General features: G+C 35.4%; 2 protein-coding genes across 6 annotated transcripts; both read left to right on the forward strand.

Annotated features, from left to right (window-relative positions):
* Positions 1 to 796, forward strand: LOC110018690. Its single transcript, XM_020716093.1, has 3 exons — positions 1 to 101; positions 248 to 353; positions 431 to 796. Exons 1-3 carry the CDS (start codon positions 69 to 71, stop codon positions 556 to 558), a joined length of 267 nt encoding a protein of 88 aa, XP_020571752.1. The 5' UTR covers positions 1 to 68; the 3' UTR covers positions 559 to 796.
* Positions 797 to 2,056: 1,260 nt separating this feature from the next.
* Positions 2,057 to 17,255, forward strand: LOC110018648 (protein SLOW GREEN 1, chloroplastic-like). Of its 5 annotated transcripts, none has more exons than XR_002293371.1 (3): positions 2,057 to 3,192; positions 16,406 to 16,708; positions 17,023 to 17,255. XR_002293371.1 is itself a non-coding variant. In XM_020716015.1 (2 exons), the coding sequence occupies exon 1, from the start codon at positions 2,160 to 2,162 to the stop codon at positions 3,156 to 3,158; it is 999 nt and encodes a 332-aa protein (XP_020571674.1). In that variant the 5' UTR covers positions 2,057 to 2,159; the 3' UTR covers positions 3,159 to 3,192; positions 17,023 to 17,255. The 5 variants fall into 5 exon arrangements, 1 of the variants encoding a protein (XP_020571674.1); XR_002293372.1 differs by having other exon boundaries at positions 16,572 to 16,708; XR_002293373.1 differs by having other exon boundaries at positions 16,650 to 16,708.
* Positions 17,256 to 23,390: the final 6,135 nt, after the last annotated feature.

Genomic DNA, 23,390 nt, shown 5'->3' on the forward strand with positions numbered 1-23,390 from the left:
CTCCAACCTCCCCATCTCCGGCCATCCACCACCCCCCTCCTCCCTCATCTCCGGCCATCCACCACCTCATGTCAGAATCCTCCGCTTCCTACATCCGAATGGTACGCCATTAATATCATGATCATGACTCATATATTATATATATTTATATTCATGATTAATCTTAATCTTAAGCCCCACTGCTCTGATATTATAAATTTTTATATAATAAAAATAAAAAATAATTAACTTATTAATATGCATGCAGGTGCAGCACCTGATAGAGAAGTGTCTGCTCCGCCGCATGAACAAGGAGGAGTGCATGGAGGCCCTCAACAAACATGCTAACATCAAACCAGTCATCACTTCAACAGGTATGTATTTATCAAATCCATTTGATTTATTATTATTATTTTTTTATTTAATTAAATATTGTCAATAATACGTGAAGTATGGGGAGAGCTGAAGAAAGAAAACAGGGATTTTTTTGCGGCTTATGAGAGGGAGAAGGAGGAGGAGCGGACGGCGGAGATTGAAGCCGCGCAGAGGAATGGGGAAGAGTCCGGCGGCGAGGATTGATTGCATGGGAATGGCATGACTGCGTAAATTTAAGTGGTAGGGGAGGGTAGGGAGGTAAAATAGGAGGAGTTGTACGTACTGAGAGAGATGGGATTGTGCTTCTGTGTAAAAAGTTGGTGTTGGGTATACTATTAAAGTATGGATGTAACTATTCCTTCGTATTGTATGGTCCCACTTCGTCTCCTGCTTTCTAGTGCTTTCCGTTGAAGTTGACATGGCTTTTTGGCTTTCTCCTCTATCTTAATAATAGTTTTAGTTATATATACATATTGGCAATGTGTAAATTTCTTTTTTAGGAATATTTACATATAAACCAATCAACTTCTATGTATTTACTTGTGTAAAAGCTTAAGTTTTATGTATAAAAGTATGTCTTTTACATTTTTTTAAAGTTAAAATGGTGATATTTTGATGTGATACGAAAGATTGAGATGGTATGGATGGAAAAAAAAATAAAGTTTATGTGTTAGATATATAGATATATATGCATAGCACGGTTTTTATGTAAATAATGCCCCTTTTATTTTTCAAAAATTTTGGCAATTAAAGTCTTTATTGTTCATAGAAAAACTCTAGTTTCTCCATTGAAGTTTGGAAAGTTAACTTAACTTGCACCCAAACTTTGATTTTTATGTGATAAACACCCTAATCTATGCATAAAAAGATAGAATATACTATTTCTTACCTTTCCATAAATAGGAAAGTAGACTTGCTATGTAAAAATTAAAGTTTGGGTGTGAGAAGTAAATGCAATGTTTATGTGTGTATCATTATACAATACAAAACCAAAAAATTTTCGCTCTATCTTTTGGTAAAATACTTTGAATAGGATTTAAGTTAGATTTAACGTAAATCCAGTCAAACATAAGTCAGTTAGATAAATGCTGCTAAGTTAATTAAATTTATTTTTTTGTTCTATTTATTAAAGCTGAATTTATTATATCTAATTATTAGTTGGGTTTAATGGAATTAACACAAGAAAAAAAAATATTTCAAATAGATTTGTCAAACTTATCAAATAAATTTAGCTGAATTTATCGTTAATTGAACCTTAATTGAACCAACTATTATTTCTGATTTAATAATATTTGGATTTGATAAATTGGAATAAACGAGATTTATTAAATCCTACTTATAGCTAAACACCCCTAAATAAAAACACAATTAAGCCATTAGGCTTTATTGGATGCTCTAAATAACTTAAAAAAATTGAATTGAAATTTTTTGTTCAAAATTTAATGGGTCTGAACTTTAAAATGAATTAAAATTAGGTTCGATTGAGTGCAATTTGATAAGAATATATTACTATATTTAATTTAATATGAGAAAAGTTCAATAATTGCATAGTTAATTAAAATTTTTTAATTACAACAATTATGGCATAAATTTATTTAATTTTAGAATTAGTTCTAATTATAATATTATGAACTTTAATCATAACTTTTTCCTTTAAAAATTTTAATATTTTAAATAATTATTCATATTATAATCTCAAGAAGATGCTGCTGAAGTGCATCGAATAAGTCCGGCCGCCCTCTTCCTCCATTCGAACCATCCTCCGACGGCGGCGGGGCAAATAAAGGAGAAGAGCTCGCCCAGCAATGGAATCCCTCTCTTTCTCCAAAACACTCTATCACTCCTTCCCTCATCTCCCAATTTCTTCTCGCTTTCCTTCCTCCGTTTCCCCAAAATCCCGTATCTTAAAGCCCTTTCCAAAAACCCTAACCTTGATTCGCTCCTCCCACCAAACCCCCACCCAAACCCTACAATCTCTATCCGTCTTTCTCAAACCAGCCATTCTATCCCTTACCGCTGCTGCTGCTGTCTTTTTCTCCCGCCGCTCCCTCCCATCCCTCGCCGCTGTTGTGCACCCTCCCCCCGCCGCTCAATCCGAAAACCTTTCTTCTTCCGATGAACACAGCGAGGAAGTCCTGGAGCAGCATCTTGCCTCCCATCCCGACGATGTCGACTCCCTCCGAGCTCTCGTCCAACTCAAAGTTAAGCAACAGAAGCTCCCCGAAGCCATCGCGGTTGTCGACCGGCTCGTCCTTCTTGACCCCACTGATCCCGAGCTCCATCTCCTGAGAGCCCACCTTCATACCTACAGCGGCGATACAGAAAAAGCACGCGAAGGATTTGAAGAGATTTTGTCGGCGAATCCTTTCGTTGTCGAGGCTTATCATGGGCTCGTCATGGCTGCGTCGCGCTCTGTTGATATGAAGGAGCTTGATCGGGTTGTAGAGAGGGTTGAGGGAGTTATTCAGCGTTGCAAGAAAGAGAATAGGTGGAAGGAGTTGAGAGATTTTAAGCTTTTGGTGGCACAGGTTTTGATTATTGAGGGTAAGTATCAGGAGGCTCTGAAGATGTATCAGGAGATGGTGAAGGATGAACCACGAGATTTCAGGCCTTATCTTTGCCAGGGAATCGTTTATACTCTGATGAGGAAGACGGACGAGGCAAATAAACATTTTAAGCAGTACAGGAAGCTTGTTCCTAAGAACCATCCCTATGCGCAATTGTTCGAGAGTAATTTGAGTGGGATTAATGCTGCCCTAAAGAAGAAGGATGACAATGTGACGGATAGTTCACTGCAGAGCTAAGATACGAGGAGGGTGTTTTCTTATGGGATGTTTGGTATGCGCTTTTCACCTGGAAATGTTTCTCTGTTAATTCAAGTTTTTCCCTGCGTATATGAGCTTGATTGTTGAGGCTAGTATTTTTTGTTTTGCAGATTTCATTGCCATACTTTTTAATGGTTGACTAGGTAGTTTTTGAATTGAGGATTCATTGTAGCCTGGAGAATTTTTTATTCCTTTCCTAAAAATATCAAAAGCAAGGTTGTAATCAATTTTAGAACTATCATTATGTTGGAGATATTGGCCTGTGCTATACTTCATGTGTGATAGTTGATATAAGGAGCTATTGCAAACAATTTAACTTGACTGAAACTTGCAGGATGTTTGGATGAGAAAAAACTTACATATTATCAATGTCGTGGAAAATAGACAACTGAAATTTCCATCAAACATTCAGTAACTCTTGATGTTCAATGATGAAGGCATATAGTATATACCAGACACTGATTAGAAAGTTGAGTCTAGCTGTGTCTTTTTTGTCTTTCAGAGATTTACTATTAGCACAAAGTATCTGAGAAGGATTATCTTCTTTGAAATTGAACTAATTCATACATATTTGGGTAGTGTTTTGTGTACGTCGTAATGAAGTTATAGCTTGGTGATAGATACTTTTGGATATTTCAAATTTGATGTTATTCAGCTAGGGATACATTTTTTCAGCATAATTAAGAATTTTTTTGCTAAACAGGTTCAGAAAGCCTAAAAAACCTTATATTTTATTCTTGATTTTTTCTACTTGATATTTTTTCAATGAGCCATCAATTTTTTTTCATGGCAAGTGATATGATAACTAAGCCTCATGACGAAGGTGCCTCGTATTATATAACCCTTATGTGCACACCTTAGGCCTCATTTCTGTTGGGTGAACATAACCTCCTCTTGGACAACTAAATTGGCTATGCCAACGTTTATAAACTTGAGGCAATCACTTATCAAGACAACTTATTTTACTCGATCATTTCCCTTACTTCTAAGCCAACTTACTTCTAAGCCAATGTGAGTTTGAATTGATCGTGTTGGCAATTCTTTGTCCAATATATTGACCTTACATGATGAAATCATGGGATTTGAACTAAGTTGATAATCCATTCCACCCATTTCTTACTTATGTATATTTGATGCCCAATCACCAATTAAGATCACATCAATATCCTTAATAAGGAGTTTTCCCGCCCAGGACCTGAGATATAGTTAATCATATGAGTTTGCTCCCATTGAAAGTGAAAATTCTCTATTATTAAAATAAATCTCGTGAATCCAATCAGTCAACCCGGCAAAAACTTTGGGACCTCGTCCTTGTTTACTTTTGACCTTCATGTGGCTTTACTGCCTAATCCTGAAGCTCTAGAAATGCAATGAAGGAAGCATGATACCATGAGCTATGAGCACCTTTCAGAGCTCACCTGTTTCTCCTGCAACCACACCCAAACCCCCCCGCCCTCTTCCTTGTTTATTTTTGACCTTCATATGGCTTTACAGCCTAATCCTGAAGCTCTAGAACAACAATGAAGGAAAGATGATACCATGAGCTACGAGCACTTTTCCCCGCAAAACAAAACTTGTTATGAAGTTATTGAAGACGTTCATTTATCATTTCACCTAACCTGATGTTATACATGGAGTCTTGCATAAATATTTCTCTTAATATTCATATAATGTGATACCTATCAAGAGGTTGCTAAAAGTGGCCTTTTTTATGTTCTTTTAAACCCTCTTACATATTTTTACCCACAGTGTGGTCCCTTTACTGTTGTACTTCTAACCTTGAGCATTGTTATGTTTAGTAACACACATGGGCACACACTTCCGTATCACCAAAAAAGTCAAAAAAAATGTTTTGCTTCATGGATGAACATTTCATGAAACTGTTAAGGTTATCTATTTAGCAATTTAGATAACCATTTGACATCCGTGTTTTTTGATGTTATACACCCTTAGTTTTTTATTATATTTTGTGATGCGTTAACTGTAATCATGCTTCTGAAAATGTTCTATTTTTCACATTCATTTCACTATTATCTTGAATAAAATTTTCATCAACAGAACTTTCTTCACCTCTAATTTCCTTGTTGCATGAAATAAAATTTGTTGCGTCGCTGAGACATGGAAGGCCCATATTTTTTTGCTTTAGTTATGAATGCTCTTATTTGACATTTACAGGAGGATTTACCTGGGTGCATGCTTTTCGCTGATGATATCCTTCTTGTGGATAAAACTAGAGAAAGAGCTCAAGAAAAAAAACTTGAATTTTGGACTTCTACTTTGGAGTCTATAGGACATCATTTGATTAGAACTAAGACTGAATACATGAAATGTAATTTTAGTAGTAGTAGCTCTATTGACAGAGTTGTAATTATAGGTGATCAAAGTATTAAAAGGTGTGAACATTCTCGAGTTTATTGCTCATAGTGACGGTGATATAGATGGGGATGTTATTAGTAGAATTCAAGTTGGTTAAGTTGGTTGATTGAAGTGGAGGAATGCTTCGGGCTTATTGTGTGATAGAAAAATATCGCTTAGATTGAAAGGAAAATTTTATAAAATGGTGGTGAAACTTGCAATACTTTATGTCTCAGCTTGTTAGCCTTTAAAAGATAAACATAAAACTAAGTTAAGTGTTACTGAAATGAGAATGCTTAGGTGGATGAGTGGTTTTGCAATAGAGATAAATGACGAAATGAATATATCCGTGATAGGGTTGGTGTAGTTTCAGTGACAGATAAAATTAGAGAGAGTCGTCTTAGATAGTTTGCTCACATTAGACACATCTGATGATCCAGTTAGGAAAGTAGATGTTTTAGATTCAACCTATTTTAAGAAAGAAAGAGGTAGACCTAGAAAGGCTAGGGCATATTGTATAAAAAATGATCTTAATTTATTAGAATTAAATGAAAATATGATACTCAATAGGACGCAATGGAGAAAAAGGATTCATGTACTTGATCTCAATTAGTGGGGTAAAGGCTTGTTGTTGTTGTTGCTGATGAGACATTGAAGGCACACAATCTTATCAATTAAATTTACTATGCATGAAATATAAACCATGTCCAACATCCATGCATATCAAATGCTCATAACTAACTTCTTTTTTGCTAAACTTAGGACAGGACAAAGTAAACCAATAAACACAATTAACAACCATACATTAACAGTTTAGATACACAAACTTAAAATAATTGGCTTGATAAGAAAATGGAAGCTCTTCACCCTAATCTCAAGACTTAATACATATAGGTGTGTGGACGAGTGAAGAAAAAAAATTTGTCTAGCTTCTCCACTTTTAGTTTGATGCTGCTATATCTGAATCTTTTAGCCACTGGAATAACCTATTAGTTGAACCATATTTCACATAACATAGTTATAAAAAAAATACCATACATTCTTATTGATCTTTTATGAAATCACTTGCATTTTCTCTTCATTAGACATCATAAGTTGTAATATTTCTCTTATAACATCCCATCCTAACTCATTCTCTCCCTTTTTCACCCCTTTTCACATTTTCCACTTTTTGCCATGTTGGTCGCACTTATTCTTTAATTGAGCCTTTATCATATTATTTCCCCTCAAGTGTGCAGAGTGTTTTATAAAGTTTTCTAGCAATTTTTTTTTGAAAATTGTTGTTGGTGGATTCCCTAGTTCAAAATATGCAGCTCAAACGATTCCGATAATGCGACTAGAGAAAAATTTCTAATTTGACCCATTGTTTTTTTTTCCGAGTTAGAGCTTAGTGAGATCAATTTATCAAAAAATTCTCTATCTTGAATCACCAATTGTATCATACAGACTTCAAAATCAGATCGTACCTGTAATTAACAGTGGCGTGTGTGATCAGAGACCAAGTAATATCCATAGTTAATAGTGTGATATGTGCTTTAAGACCAGGTAGTATTTGTGATTAACAGTGACATATGTGATCTAAGATCAGATATTATTTTAGTTAACAGTGTGATGTGTGTTTTTGGACTAGGTAGTATCTGTGACAAACTGGTGAGGACAACTATGTAAGTAACAAATGACGATTGATTGAGTTTTTTTATCTTTTTTTTCATCACTTCTCTACAATACATTTCAAAAACCAAAGATGTGAAAGTCGCACAATTCAAAATCATTAATGCTAAACCACAACAAAAACTAGGGTCAACTCTACCAACAACCAACTTTACAAAACTACAACTATACTCATAGCCAACAACCAACAAAGACAACTAAATCACACTCGTACCCACAACTAACATGGAAGAGAGACCACCATGCCAAAAAAAAGTAAACATATCACTGCATCTTTTAGTGTTTCACGAAACATTAAAGCAACTTTACTTATATATGTATATAAGAGGTTGTGCCTTGGTGCTTCCCAAGTGAATTTTATTGCCACAACCAAAACTAAAAATTACACCCATTTATTATTTTTATATGCAAGATATGTACTTGGATAAGAATTGTGTGATGTACTGTTGACATCATTTCTGGATGATTTCACTTCTCTCCTTAGAGTCTAGGGTCTAGCTTTAGGCTTCTCTTGTTTGACCCCATAGAGGACTAGTATGGAACCCACACCATTTAAAAAATTTGAGCCACCTCGTCACTCCTTTAAGTTTCGCATGGGCGGTCCTAAATCCTCGACATTCCGTTGAGTTGATTAGGATCAACACATGAAACTTGAGTCGAGTTCCTACATTAATAGAAGTAGCCCCTAGGGAACCCCTTCGCGACACGAACACTCGATAACGCTGCATTTTGCGTACTCAATGCACCACACACGACTTTGACTTGATTTGACTCATCCACCGGCAAACTCGTCCGTACGACCCCAGATGACGAAACAGACCGCGCTAACACGTCCGGAACGTCGACTTTAGCTAGGAATGACACCCATATTGCTGTGGTTCCACACTCGCGCGAACTGCACGAATATCGATGCACTTTTTTTTAGCAGTGCGCGGGCCCAGACTCAACTCAGGTCCGACTCGGGTTTGATTCAGGTTGGGCTTGGGCTGAACATGGGCCAGACACCAGCTCACCTGAATTTGAAATTCAAATTTCAAAATTCAAATGAATTATTCAAATTTTCAAAATTCAAATGAATTATTTAATTTTTGTCTTAATTAAAATTAATTCAGGTGTTAAGACATTCCATTTAATCCTCCCCTCCATTTAGAAACCTTTTATTTTTTGCCCCTGCATTTGGAAATCATTTATTTCCCCGCCAATGCGTTCCAGAGTAACGGCTCCCGCTCCAATTCTAAAAGGAAGGAGCGCCTTCTTCCTTGGCTGGTCGACTTAATTCGCTTCCCCCGAGCTCTTCTCTCTCGTTCGCTTCCGCTCAACTTTCCGATTCCTGTCGCACTTCCGCTGCAAGCAGGAAGCTCGCCCGCTTGCTTTCCCGTCTCCCGCACTGAAGCCGCTCGTTCCCGTCTCCCGCACCGAAGCCATCTCGCTCGATCCCGCCTCTCGCTCGACGCCTTCGTCTGCTCCTACCCGCTTGACGCCTTCTCCTGCTCCTCCCTCTCGTGCGCGACAGAGCAGCCGTTCGACCGCTCGCCTGCTCCTCCCTCTTGAGCGCGACAGAAGAGCCGCTCGACTGCTCCTTTCGATCTCGCTACTCCTATGTGACTCAATCGCAATTCCCGATCGAAGCTCCTGCTCGCTTCTCTTCCCTGCGACAGAGACTCGTGCTCGATCGAACTCCCCTGCCTCACGCCGAAGCCCTCGCATACTCTTCTCGACGCCCTTGCCTGCTTCGCCCACTCCACAACTCTCCTGCATCTTCACCTCTCCTGAGTGTTTTTCTTACTCTGCCTGTCTAAATTTGGTGACTCACGGTGCATGTTAAAGGTATGAATTTTTTTTAAGCAGTCAGAGAGCCTTAAATCTGATTCGTTTGGAGAATTTTCTTTTGTAAATTTCATATTTTATTTATTTTTTTTTCTCGAATACTTTTTATGAAAGATTTAAGGTGCAGTCAGTTTCTCAATTTCCTGTTCTTTGATATGTTAATCTTAACAAAGCGAGAAGAAATTGGCTATAAATCAAATGCAAGAAAAGAAAAGGAGAATTTGAGGGTTCTTGAAATTCAAATTGCATATACTTGATTGGAAGTTATTCCAAATTACTCTTTGAAAATCAGAGAACATATATAGAGTCGGAACTTCAAATTGAAAAGCCCTTCTTTGAGACCTTTCTTTGAGAAATTTACATACATACCACACAGTTTTTATATATTCACATGTCTGATACCTAAATTACATTTTTTACAGACAATCCACACTGGCTATGCATGAACCAGAATATTTCACTCTTTAAAAATTAAATTGGCGAACTTTCTTATGTGATACAAATGATTCAGGTTATGCAAATGTATAAAGTTTTCTTTTTTCTATGTGGTATATATGCAAATATATAAGAATTATGTGGTATATATGTAAATCTATCTAGCTGGACTGCATTTGTTGTAAGCCATATGTTAGTCGGAAATTCATTTTGGATTACCTTATTGCAAAAATTCGAAATCATACACTTGCCAGTTGCTGTCCAAGCGTTTGGAGATCCTATAGGATGTTGTTGGAGAGCTGGGAGAAGGGTTTAGTTGCTTTTTGGAACGTTTGAATGTCATATAGTTGCTGTTTGAGAATGTTTGAAGGGTTTAGTTTCTGTTTTGGCATGTTCGAAGGCTTGGCATGTTCGAAGTCCATATAGTTGCTGTTTGGAATGTTTGGAGGCCATATAGTTGCTGTTTGGAATGTTTGCAGGCCATATAGTTGCTGTTTGAGAATCTTTGAAGGGTTTAGTTGCTGTTTTGACATGTTTGGAGTCCATCTAGTTGCTGTTTGGAGTGTTTGGATGTCATTTAATTGATGTTTGAAGTGTTAGGAGGTCGTAGGATCGCCGTACGAGCCTACTAGTTGCTGCCCTGAGCTGTAAGAGCTATAGAACCGCTGTCCAATGCTTCTATTTGCTGCCCAGTGTCATAGGAAACCGTGTAGTTGCTGTCTACCACTATTTGGGTTCGTAGGAAGCCACCTAGTAGCCGTCCACCACGATTTGGGCTCGTAGGAAGCTACGTAGGAGATGTCTACCACGATTTGGGTTCGTTTGGAAACCATCTAGTTGCTGCCTACCTCTGTTCGGATTCGTAGGAAGCCGCATAGATGCTGCTTATTGCTGTTTGGGTTCATATGAACGCATACAAGCACTATTCGAAATTCCTAGCCGCTGTCCGGAGTCGTAGGATCACCGTATACATTTGCTAGTTACTTACCGGAGCCGTAGGAGATCGTAGGATCACCATACTAGCTCGTTAGTTGCAGTAGGGAGTTGTAGGAGACCTTAGGATCACCCCTTTTGGAATTCCTAGCTGTTACTACAACTTGTTCTACCGTTTGCTGTTTTCTTTTCTTTGCAATTTATTTAAATTCCTTGCAAATTATAGTGTGCTTTGTGAGTTAAACATGCAACAAGAATAACAGCAGCAGATACGCCACATATGCAGGTACATTTTATTTGTTGTTGCTTCTTTATTGCAATTACGCTTGCTCTAACACATTATGCAGGTACTGAATATAATCTCACTTTCAAAACAAAACGATTTTTCAAAATTAAACAACATTTTCAAAAAAAAAAAGTAACACGTTCTTTCAAACTTACGGGAGTCCCTCGGAGGAGGTAACCCACGATTGCTAATGAGATCTCCCCGGTTTAAATGGGTTTCACAACTCGTTTAAACTAGATAAGTTCAAAAGAAAATAGTGATACCGGAACGAGGGAACCGTGAGATCCTAACCGGTGTCGCTCTAATCAACTTGAACCTCCACTAATGACAACCAAACTGAGACATTGAAACACACATGGTAAAACTGTTTGAGCTTTAGACTTTAGGACTGTTACTGCAACGAAGAACTCGGAGCAACTTCGTGGGCAGCACGACAAGGAGTTTGGAGTGGACTACAGGTGGAGGTGATCGCCGTTCTACAACAGCAAAACGATTCTACATCAACTAAATTTTCCTAGTTTAAACAACTTATAGGATTTTGAGATAGCTTGCCTAGAGCGACGTAAAACCTCACCCTCTTTTAGGCCCCTGCACAACCATGTTGTGCAGCGTAAATCCTAACTCGCCTTAGGTTCCGAGGTTGTCATCTAGAATGACGTAAAACCTCATATCTTTGCGGACTATTTGCATAACCAGTTATTATGCAAATGTAAGTCCCAAATAATGAAATTTATAGGATTTAACATTCAAATAAATTTAACATTCAAATAAAATCTATAAAATCTTCTCTAAAACACAACCACACATTAGGATAGCTTGGGAAGTCACTGAGGGTTCCCCTCAGAATCTGTGACATCCCCTATCTTTTACTTCTTTTGAACTCCTGAAAGAATTGTTCTTACTTGAGTCATTTCCACTTGTTTTTCCACGTACTACCTTGAAAACCTGAACTTTGAATTCGTGAATACTAGAACCACTGATTATTATCGAGTGATTCCCGTCACTTGGGATGTAATTAACTATAGAGGCTTGCCTCTATAGAGGACTTGAAGCCCAGGTAAAATAAACCCTATTTAATCTTTGTATTAAATAGGAAAATTTATCGGTCGCATATAAATTGTTCGCAGACCAAATGAATGTCACAAGCCTCGTAGTTTGTATGATTGAGTCCACCGCCGCGGGGTACACTTATCTTTCGAGAATGTGTATCATTTGTGGTACCGAACACAATTATACAAATTATTGGACAAATGAGATCTAGTCGGTCCATTTTTCTTTTAAAATTAAAATACACTATTTTCATAAAATTATATACCTGTTAGGTTAAATTAAATCATCTATTTTTCAAAACTATAAAAATACTTTTCGAAATCGAAAAAGTTGACCGACATGTACATGTAAATTCCCCCTTCGATGCAAGATAAAGCCCCATTGACAATCAAATATTTCAAACGACAAGAACCAAATAGCCATAGAGAGGAAAACCGAGAAGTCCAAGTGCACAACCTTTTGAATTTCAAGAGATAAGCACCAATCCACCCACACCACATAAACAACATGAACCAAAGCATCATCACATTATATATATATATATATATATATATCTGTGTGTGTCTGTATATACATAAATAAATATTAAACAACTAAACTTTAATATTTTCTTTTATTACGCTCAAACATTCAACATCACATATATAAATTTTAGATGCAAGATATGTACATGCATCTCAACAAGAAAAACAAATATTTAAAACGGAAAACAACACACGATCACCACAGGGGACAATCGAAAAGCCCCATTGGCACAACCTTAACCACCAAAACACCAAAAGAGAGTAATATCGAAAAGCTCAATAGGAAAAACAACTAGGAAAACCAAGAAACTCTACAGAGAAAGCCACACACCACCTTAAGCACCAAACAACCAACCGGTAAACTGAGAAGCTCCATAGGGAAAGCCACATACCACCTCAAACACCAAACCATTAACAAGTAAACCAAAAGCTCAACAAGAAAAAAAGAACAAGGTAAAGCGGAAAAAGTTGAAGTACTACCACAGAGGACAATTGAGAAAGGAAGGAGAATAGTACTATGTACAGAGAGAGGTGGCTGAAGCAAAGAAGAATGAAGGGGAGAAGGCGCCAAAGAACCAATATTACGCACTAAAGCCACAAAGAGAATGAATGGATGAAGATGGGGCCAAAGATGGGTATTATGGGGGATTCCCAGAGTCATTTCCCGAATTGTAGAGGGGTATATTGGTACATTCATTCCCGGAACGAACTAATAACCGCAGACCGGAGGGCTAAGGGCACGTTTCCGGTTTAGCCGCTCCGAAGCAACATGTCGCCGAAAAGCACGCGAAAAACGCTATCCCAAATTGGTGCTGAAGTGCTTTTCTAACTCCCAAATGCAATCTTTGTTTAATATACTGATCTTTGATGTTGAAATAATGGGATGTGAACTATGTTGACCATGCATTCCACCCATTTCCTCCTTATGTATATGTGATACCCAATCACCAATTAAGAGCACATCAATATTCTTAATAAGGAATTTTCTTGAGCAGGATTTGAGATATAGTTATTCATATGAGTTTGCTCCCGTTGAAAGGGAAAATTCTCTATTTTTAGAACAAACCTTGTTAAGCTAGTCAGTTAACTTGAGTAAATTTTTGGGACCTTATCCTTGTTTACCTTTGACCTTCATGTTGTTTTTCATTCTAATCCTGGAACTCTAGAAAAGCGATGAAGGAAACATGTTACCACGAGCTATGAGCACCTTTTAGAGTCAAACGTCTCTCTTGAATGTTTGAGCCTTTCACATGTACCCTATTTTGATGCATCATGTGGAAGGATGAGCAGAGTACTTAACTAAAATATCTCAACGCAAGAGAAGTTGGTGCATGCAAAACTAGTTATGAAATTATTGAAGATGTTCATATATCAATTCAGCTAGCTAGTATGCATTAGTATAATTTCGATGTTATACATAATCTTGCATAAATATTTCTTTAATATTCAGATAATGTGATAGCTATCAAGAAGCTGCGAAAAGTGGGCTTTGTTATGCTGTTTTAAATTCCTTTAGGTGTTTTTATCCATGATTTGGTCCCTTTAGCTGCCATACTTCTAACCCTGAGCAGTTTTATGTTAAGCAACGCACACAGGCACAAAGTTCCATGTCACAAAAAAGTCCTAGAAAATTTCTTGCTTCATGGAGGAAAATATATGAAACTGTTAAGGTTGTTTATTTAGCAATTTAGATAATCATTTGACATCTGTGTTTTTTGATGTTATACGTAGTCTTTTATAATATTTGGTGATGTGTTAAAATGTAATCATGCTGCGAAAAATGACCTTTTTGAACCTTCATTCCACTATTATCTTGAATAGAATTTTCATCAACAAAACTTTCTTCAATGCTCTTTTCAAAGCGACAAGAAAAAAAATTTGTTACATTGCTGAGACATGTAAGGCGCACAATCTTCTCAATTAAATTGGCAATGCATGGAACATAAACCAAGTACAACATTGGCAATACATATCAGGTACACATAACTAACTTAATACTAGCTTCATGTTTGCTAAACTTAGGATAGGTGAGACCTGCAATGCTTTAAGATGGAGAATGTTGGCCTGTAAAATAGAATAATAAATTTAAGTTTATTGTTGTTGAGATGAGAATGCTTATTGTGGATGAGTGGCTTGACACTTAAAGACAAAATACAAAATGAATATATCTGTGATAGGGTTGATGTAGCTCCAATGGAGTAAAATAGAGAGTCTTCTTAGATGGTTCGGTCACATTAAACATCGACCATTGATGATTTGGTAGGAGAGTAGACTTATGTTAAAAAAGGGAGATGTAGACCTATAAAGATTTGAGCATATTGTATAAAAAATTTTCTTAATCTATTAGAATTAAATGAAAGAATGACACTCAATAGGGTGCAATGGAGAAAAAAAGATTCATGCAACCAACCCTAGTTAGGCTCTGTTTGGCACGGCTTCCTCTGCGCGGTGCAGCGTGAGGCCGCGATTTTGCACTGTTTGGCGCGGCATTTTGCTTGTTGCTGCCGCGAATCCAGGCGAAATGCCGAGTGTGGGTGAGACCCTGCGACCCGCGTTATCGCTCCGCTTTTTTACTCTCGTACCCCTAATTTCTCCTTCGTTTCGTTAGTTCTCAGCGCCCCGCCGGGAGGAAGGAGGAAATTAATGTTACTGCTGGTGGGCCAAGGGTCGTCCGATCACTCTCAATATCCAATGATTTCCTCCCCCCATCGTCGCTCACATGTACCGTTCACCCCTTCCCTCAAGGTCTATGGCAAGTTGAAACGTTGCTTCCCCTCGCATTCTCTGGTCTTTTTCCTTCGATTTGTGTAGGTTTTGGTTGGAACAAAATTTGCTTATCAATGAAGAAACATATTTTTTTAAAATTTTTTTGCAAAATGGTTTTTATGTTCCTTCTCTTTTGGCAGTATCTTAATGTGTGCGTAATTATGCATATTTCTACTCATTCAGATTGTTTTTGTTCTAAGTGTTGCAGCTGTAGGGTTTTCTGTATGTGGTTTTTTTTTGTTTCTCTTCCTACTTTATAATGGAGGGTACTTATATTGAAGTACACGTTTGAGCATTCGGAAGTCACTGTCAAGCGGCTTATGCATTTTTTAGCAAATGCAATTCAGAACAAAGGATATATCAGGCCTTGTGATATGACATAATGCAAAGAACAAGCTAAAATTTGCTAGTGCAGGATTTGAAAACAATTTTTCAGAATCAAGAGTGGTAGTTGAAAAACTGCAAGGGGGTAGAAACGGTTTTACAGTTTTTTATTACATGTTCTTCTAGCAGCTTAATTATTTATTTAGATTGATTAGGTGTTTCTAGTGCTTTGAGCTATGATTTGTATACCAAAAAAGTAAGATATTGATCCCAAGTTTTTTCACGTTAAATCATTTTTATTGACTATCAAGCAGTTTATGATTCATGGTAAAATAGTTATGTTAATAGTATATTATCTACATATATAAGAATGCAAAGCTGTATAGAATTGCGATGATATAGAACCATGGAAGGAACAGTTTCACTAGACCAAATACCCTGTTAAGGTGGTTAGGAGGAGAGAGTTTCAAACCGTTACTTGGGGGTCTGTTTAAGACCATAAATGGTCTTTTATACTTTTATACTTTTAGAACCAGAGCAATATGGGCTTTTATACTTTGTCATTTTATAGTTTTATACTTTTAAGACCATAAATGCATCCTCACATGTGAAGTGATTCTTACTTGTGGCTATATGCAATATTCTGCTGCAAATTAATTTGGAGCATCTATCTACGTTTATGGAGCAATGAATCGGATTGCTGAACTAGGATTTCTGGTGCATGGAGTGGATTAAATAAATATCAAAAAGTGGTTTTATTGTTTAACAACAGAGAATTAGGTTTTGAAGCGGGTGATCAAGTTCTTGTTCTCCTACGACTTCCCCAACTGTCTTCTATTGCTCAGCAACATTATTGTAAGCTTAACCAACATTATTATGGTCCCTTTTAGACTAAGCGAATTGCAAGCGTGGCTTATAAACTGTATTTTCCAACAGTTACAAAAATTCATTCAATTAGGAAGGCGTTAAGCTCTTATATTTTCTGGCGTCTGTTAGAATAGTGCCATTAAGCTCTTAAATATATACCACCCAATTCCTTTGTATTTATATATCAGGTGTTAGATTTGATTCATATGCATATGCTGCAAGATGATGGTGGATTGAAGTCGAATGGCATGTATTAATGCATTATTGATGCTTTAGTCTGCAAACAAAGCACATTAGTTTCGGGGTCTCTAATGGAAGCTCTTTCAATGAAACCTATCTCAACTCTTTGTTTAGGCATGGAAAATGGCTTACCTGGGTTCTTCTGTGATTGAAGTTCTGTTAAGCTAATTTTTTATGATGGGGCCATGGCAGCTTGGACGGGTTTTGCAGCTGGGAAGCCGTTTGCTTGATTTTTTTTGAATTAAATAAAGGTATTTACTTAACATAGACTGTTAATTTATGATTATTATTATTCTCTTTAATGCAAATAGGATGCATGTGGAATTCAAGCAAGGGGACAAGTAATGTGTACTTAAAAGAGCTTGGGAACTGATTCAATTGAATTTTAGCATATTTCTGACATGTCCTGTTTAACACTTTTGATACTCACTGCTAGGTGAGTGGCGTATTCGTATTATTATTATTATTTTAAATAAATTTATACTTCTGAATTATCAAATATTTCGCTATCATAATTCTGTTTTAAATAACTTCACTAAACTGGGGTAGAATGTTATTTTTACAGAAACATCTACCCCACAACTGTTCTCATATAGCTGCAACAAACAGACAGTCAGCTTCCCCGCAGCAGCTTCCTGAGGCAGCGCAGTTGCAACTGAAAAACTGAAAAGCTGCAGCTGCGCCAAACAGAGCCTTAGTTGGAGGAAGGATTGCTATTGTTTTTATTGTTGTGTACTGTTTTACCTTGGTAGTTCTTCTACTTTCAAAGTTCTCAACATATTTATCATGTCTATTACACATGTTTTTGCACCATAGTTTTTTGGAGCTTTTGCATGCATACCACTCAATTCTATGAACATATCTAACATCAAAACTTTGCCTTTTTACATTTATACCTCTAAAATCTTTCATATCACATCAAAATTATAACTATTTCAATTTTTAAAACGAGAAATAAACATTTTCATGTAAATATAAGGCATCATGCCTGTAAAAATTGTAGTTTTGGGAGTAAATATTTTAATACATTGGAATTGTATGTTGATCTTCATTTTGTTTTGGAAGATTTACATATATACATACCGCTCAATTCTTATCCATTTACATATCTAACTCAAACTTTCTTTTTTACATACATGCCTCCTTACATGTAAAAGGGTGTATTTCACTTTTTAGAATAGTGGTATTTTTATGTAATATGAAAGATTTGAGTGGTATAAAAGTAAAAAAAAAAAGTAAAGTTTTGAGTGCTATATTTGTAAATACATAAGAATTGAGTGTTGTCCCGCCCAAAATTGAGCCAATCAGATTTGTTTTTAAATAATATGAAACTTTTATTCAGTCAATTTAGTTTGGTTTTTAATGAATCAAAATGTAATTAATTTAATTAATTAAATCTAATTAACTTTTTTTTTTTTTTTTTTTTTTTTTTGCTTAAATTGCATCACTTAGGATGGAACTAAATAATTTACGCTACAATTTTTAATCTTGTCATGACAAATAAACTATAATCAGGTTGGAAATAGAACTCAAAGCACATGATGTTATTCAGAAAGGGCATTATTATGACAAATGACCGACTGTTCGCTATGATTAATTGATCTATTTATTTTTTGAGGACATTTACATAAATATCTAACACCTAACATTCATATCTACATGCATGACGCTCAAACCTTTATGAAACCAAAGTAATATAAGTGCTAATATTAAATTTGGAGAGTCTGATATGTAAGTATCTTTCTCTATACCAAGGAAACCTTCCTCTTATCCCAAGAAAACCGAAGAACAACACAAAAGGCTGTGCTATAAACTCAAGGAGAGTCGCTGCGATGCCTTTTATCACGAAGAGGAAGGAGTGGTTGGCGCCTACGGTTCACGACCGAGAGGCGGGAGGCGGGTTAGCGAAGTTGTAAGGTCGCGGTCGCGACCTTTCGCGATCGGGAATAGGGAGCAGGAACAGGGAGCGGGAGATCGGGAGGCGGATCGGGCTCCAGCTTAACAAAGAAAATGTTTAAAAAGTAAAAGCAATAGAAATTAAGGATTCTTTTATTAGAATTATTCCCGGTGTAATAAAAGTTTAGATAGGAATTGATTTTTGGGGCATTTTTGTGGGATATAAATATTGCATGGTAAAATTTTTATGTATTTGAAATATTTACCTCAATTTTAATATTCAAGAAGGCTTAAATAGAAAAAGTATTAATGATGTATTATCATTTAAACTAACTTTTCTCAAGTGAATTGACATTGACTTTTGTTTTGTCGTCATAGAAAGGAAAAATTATTCCCCGCACGCAGCTTGCTTGCGGTGTCCGATCCGGACTGTAAATCACCTGATCTACGGTCCCGATGTATTTCGGCAGGCCCCACCTAAATTTTTTTTTTAAAAAAAATTTAGGAAATAATCCTGACCGTAGATCACCGTGATCTACGGCCAGGATCGGACACCGCATGCAGAGATGCATGCGGTGTCCGCACGCAATAATTCCTCCATAGAAAGCCAGAGGAGGCCGCCTTCTTTTATTAAATGAACATTTGGAGCCAATTGGGGCTAGGCTGATTTCAGGTAATAATGTTAATATTTTGAAATATATTTTACTTTTTTTCAATATAAATTTAGTAAGATTTAATTATATGCCACTCAATTTTTATATATTTACATGTCTAAGGTCCATGCTACAATTTTTACGAATGAATAACCTTATGCGTGAAAGGGTTTATTTCACTTTTTAACTATTTGGGGCAGCTCCATTTGTTTGAAGTAGTTGTAAAGCTGCTTCTGGAGAAATTGTTGAGAGAAAGTTGGTGTTGGTAAGATAGTTTGTCTGTTTGGTTAATCTACGGTACTATAGTTATTTTTGAGAAAGAAAGAATGATCTTATGTACATGTGCAAGTTGTAAGTTAATTATTCATAACAAAATTAAACAAAACACTATAAAGAAATTTTCAAAAATTTACAGAGTCAAAAGTTGAACATTCTACATCAAAAGTTGTACATCGCTTAATAATGAGCAACACAAAAATTAAAATTATAATAACAACTAATGTTATCATATTATTACTCTTGGTGTCCAAATGATGAAGTCTTTCGGAGAATTTTCTCGCCAAAGCTACTCTTAACACTTGATCACTATCTGAAGTGAATTCGTCATAGTTATTAGCTCATCTAAATAACATGCAATCCTCTACTGATCAACTTTTAGGACAAATATAAAATTATCTTCTAAAACTAGCTTTCGACGTGACGTGAACACACAACATTGCAAACCCTTGCAATAAATAACTCTAGTAGCAGTAGAAGTCCTTGAATTCATATTTTTTTATGATAAAAATTTTAGTACACTAGTCTCAACTTTATCACAAAATGAGTATTGCAAATCACAGTTTAAATAAAAACACGTCACAATATAGATTTCAACACATAAACATGTTGTGAAAATTTTTAGGGCCACCCATGAGTAACTCAAAGGCTCATTTCTCCCCAATAAAGGAAGAAATCATACATGGTGTTTTGCAAATATATGATTCATGACACTCTTAAATTAGGCATATAACTATGACAATGATTTTCATACATTGATCTCTTCGATTAATATCTATAATTGTAAAAATGAAAGAACTCATTGACTATATGAAATATATAATGACTACCAGTTATGTAGTAGAAGAAAAATGTACACTGATAGCTAACAAAATAAGATAATATCTTGAATATAATAGAACAACTCAAACATAGTTTTTTTTTCAAAAAGTTTCTAATTTTTTCAAAATTATGTTAGGTAATTTGATTCTCAAAGAAATAATAGAGATAATCAACTATTCACTCATGAACCATATCCAAAAAACTTCCTTTATTAGCATCCTAAATCACTTTTGTAAAGTGCAAATTAAGTACGTCTTTAAAAACTTCAATGTTCTGGTTAAGCATAATGATAATCGTTAGTGCACGAGGTGTACTTGAACCAGATGTCATTGTTGTACATGCATTAAACAACTATGCAATTTGATTTCTTAGAAATCTAGGACTTGCTTTTCTTTTTATTTTCTTGAAACTTTGAACTCTCAGATGGCTTACGCTACAAATAAGTAGATTCTTTATGATCATATGCCTCATGCATTAATTTCTCAACGAGGTCACTAGAGCTCTCTCTGGGGTCAGGATTGTAATGACCATATGTACGTAGGTTCATGAGAGTCTTAGCTTGGAGTCCATGCATAAGCTCCAATAGCAACAACACCACCAATTATCTTGTTTGGCTTCTCTTTTAGTTCTTAATCTATACCACGCTATATGCATTTTTTTGGCATTTAACACTACCTACAATTTATGGAACATATATATGAATTGTAAGCAAATAATCTACCTATAGCTTCTCTCACCACTACTCATCTGATGCATCAATGGTCTTCTTTATAGAATCCCAATCCAACCGAATTGATTCTTGTTTCAACTTATTCCATAATTTTTCAATTAATCCCATTTATTTTTTAATTAAGTTATGTTAGACTCTCTACAAGTTCTCTCTTAGAAATTTGTCATAATATTATGTCAAATCTTCTTATGAAATCGAGTTATTGGTCGTTGTCTAATTGGACCTCTTTCAAACAAAGGTCGCAAAAATTCAATTTTCACATCCCGTTTTCAAGCGGCACTTGCTCTAAACTCTCTTGAAGTTCTCATTTGAAATGATTTAAAAACAACATAAAAACAAACATACTTTAAATTCATATAAAATTTTCAAAAGTATTTAAGTTCAAGCAGATATAATAAATGACAAAGTGAAATTTATATATATCTATAGATATAACACCTAAACATTCATATCTAACACCTAGACATTCATTATGCGGTATGTATGCAAATGATTGGAATTCAGACATTCATGACATGAGGAGATTTACAAATGAAACAAAACTGAAAGGTCAAAAGAATCAACACTAAGAGTCCAAATTGCAAGTTCAACATTTATGCCCTCACAGGAATTGGAGACGCATTTTCGATCCAGGCAAGAAAATTTCAGATCATAAACCACATGTAAGTTATACTCAATGAAATCAACTCATAATTTCATTAATTTGATGAGCAAAACTAGGATTACTCCACATCCAAACAAAATTACCTCTGCAACACTCATGTCATTGTCAGAAAGTAAATGAAAATTTACCTACAACATGTAAGCAGAGAGAAAAGGCAAATGTAAAGACCATATTGAACTTCCTCCATATCAACATAACAACATCAACAACACTCATTCAATTGCAAGAAGAGGCAGTTCTGCCCAAAAAGAACATCATAAATGACACCAACTAAAACAAATCAGAACAAGGAGAGATGAAAGTAGAGGCAAATACCAGTGTGAAATATCACCCAATTCATGTTCCAAGTAGCTTACCCTAACACTCTACGTGAGATGTGAGATTGTAGCGAAGATAAAGGCAAAAGAAAATGAGCTTGGAACCTAGAGGAGAAGAAGAAACCCCGAAGAGTAAAAGGGGTTTCAACAACGTTCTCAACCCGCATACGTGATAAAAATGTTGAATTTGCAGAACATAGTATTGGAGACCAAACATAATTAAGTATTCATAATATTTCTTCTTATAATAGGTCCCAAATTCCCATTGAGATGCCTTCATTAATTTTGCATTAATATTCCCTTTATCCTCCCCTAATAAAACAAGAGCATAAAAATCATCTTTCAAAGTCATCTTTAATTTAATTGTCTTGATGATATTTAATAATTATTTTTATGAAATAAGTATATGTAATATGCTAACCAACCTTGCACTTATTTATTTTAATTAGTACTTGGAATATGTTTCTATATTTTTGAAAAAAAAAAAGATAGCATATTATTAGATAAATATTCGTAATATGAAAAAATATTACGCGTGGATGATATGTATGTGCGGATGTGTATACTTGGGTCGTACACACATAATCCGCACGCACCAATGTTGCACGTAATATTTCCTCCTTTTAATAAACACAACCAACCTTCTTTAACAATATAAAAACATTTTTGTAATTTAATAATTTACTAAATAACATAATTCAATATCTTTTTGAAGTGTAATATATAATATGAATATAAAAACATTAAATATAAACAAATTAGAAAATGTATTAAAACTAAAATGATTTTTTTTTTCCATTTGGTACTTTATATTGATTAATTTTTAATTATATTATTTATTATTTATTTATTTTTGTTTAATTTATCAATTTATCTTCATTGATTGCAAACAAACAACTCGAATTCAATGGGTTAATGTTTGCGTTAAAATTGTGTAAAACCAATTTTGATGACAATGGACTTTCACCTAATTTCTTCTTAAAAAATAAATATAAAAATTAAAAAATAAAAATCCTATATTATCCTTTTTTTTCCAAAAATAATAATTCTATATTATCGCATTCTCAAAATAATAACGATAATATGTTGGCAAGCTGTAATTCTATAAGCAGGGTGTAATTAATGTTGGAATATGAAATATTTTGATCGGACGATCCGGAAAGCTTCCTTCTATCAGACGGTGTTTGATGAACATTTAAGTGTCTTAACGATGTCGAAATTGAGCAATTTTGGACTCGCTCAATTTGTCTTGTTGATACGCTCGATTCAATTATATACTTGTTAGATTCGACATTCGTTTGACCTTTTAAATATGTCTGGAAAACCTTTAAGGGCGGTTTAATGATTGATTAGAGCTTGATTTGACTCGGATTGAACTAATTTTGATACCCTTGGGTCTGTTTCATTGAGCCGGTCAATTTGATTATAAGTTTGTTGAAAACAGAGCTCTGAATGACTCTTAATTGAATTTTTAATTTTTTTTGTTCAGAAGATTGCCTCGAGATTCGTGTAATGCCCGAGATTCGTGCTAGATGAAAATTTATTGGTGGCGTATCAAGTATATATATATATATA

The sequence above is a fragment of the Phalaenopsis equestris genome, unplaced genomic scaffold (assembly GCF_001263595.1).
Source record: "Phalaenopsis equestris unplaced genomic scaffold, ASM126359v1 Scaffold000030, whole genome shotgun sequence".
In the NCBI taxonomy this organism is placed as follows: domain Eukaryota; kingdom Viridiplantae; phylum Streptophyta; class Magnoliopsida; order Asparagales; family Orchidaceae; genus Phalaenopsis; species Phalaenopsis equestris.

Excerpts from the sequence above, each read along its gene's own strand:
- LOC110018690 (XM_020716093.1), top strand. The coding sequence starts at position 69 with ATGTCAGAATCCTCCGCTTCCTACATCCGAATG. Across the intron at positions 102-247 it reads CCGCTTCCTACATCCGAATG|GTGCAGCACCTGATAGAGAA; the intron begins GTACGCCATTAA and ends ATATGCATGCAG. Across the intron at positions 354-430 it reads ACCAGTCATCACTTCAACAG|TATGGGGAGAGCTGAAGAAA; the intron begins GTATGTATTTAT and ends TAATACGTGAAG.
- LOC110018648 (XM_020716015.1), top strand. The coding sequence starts at position 2,160 with ATGGAATCCCTCTCTTTCTCCAAAACACTCTATCACTCCTTCCCTCAT.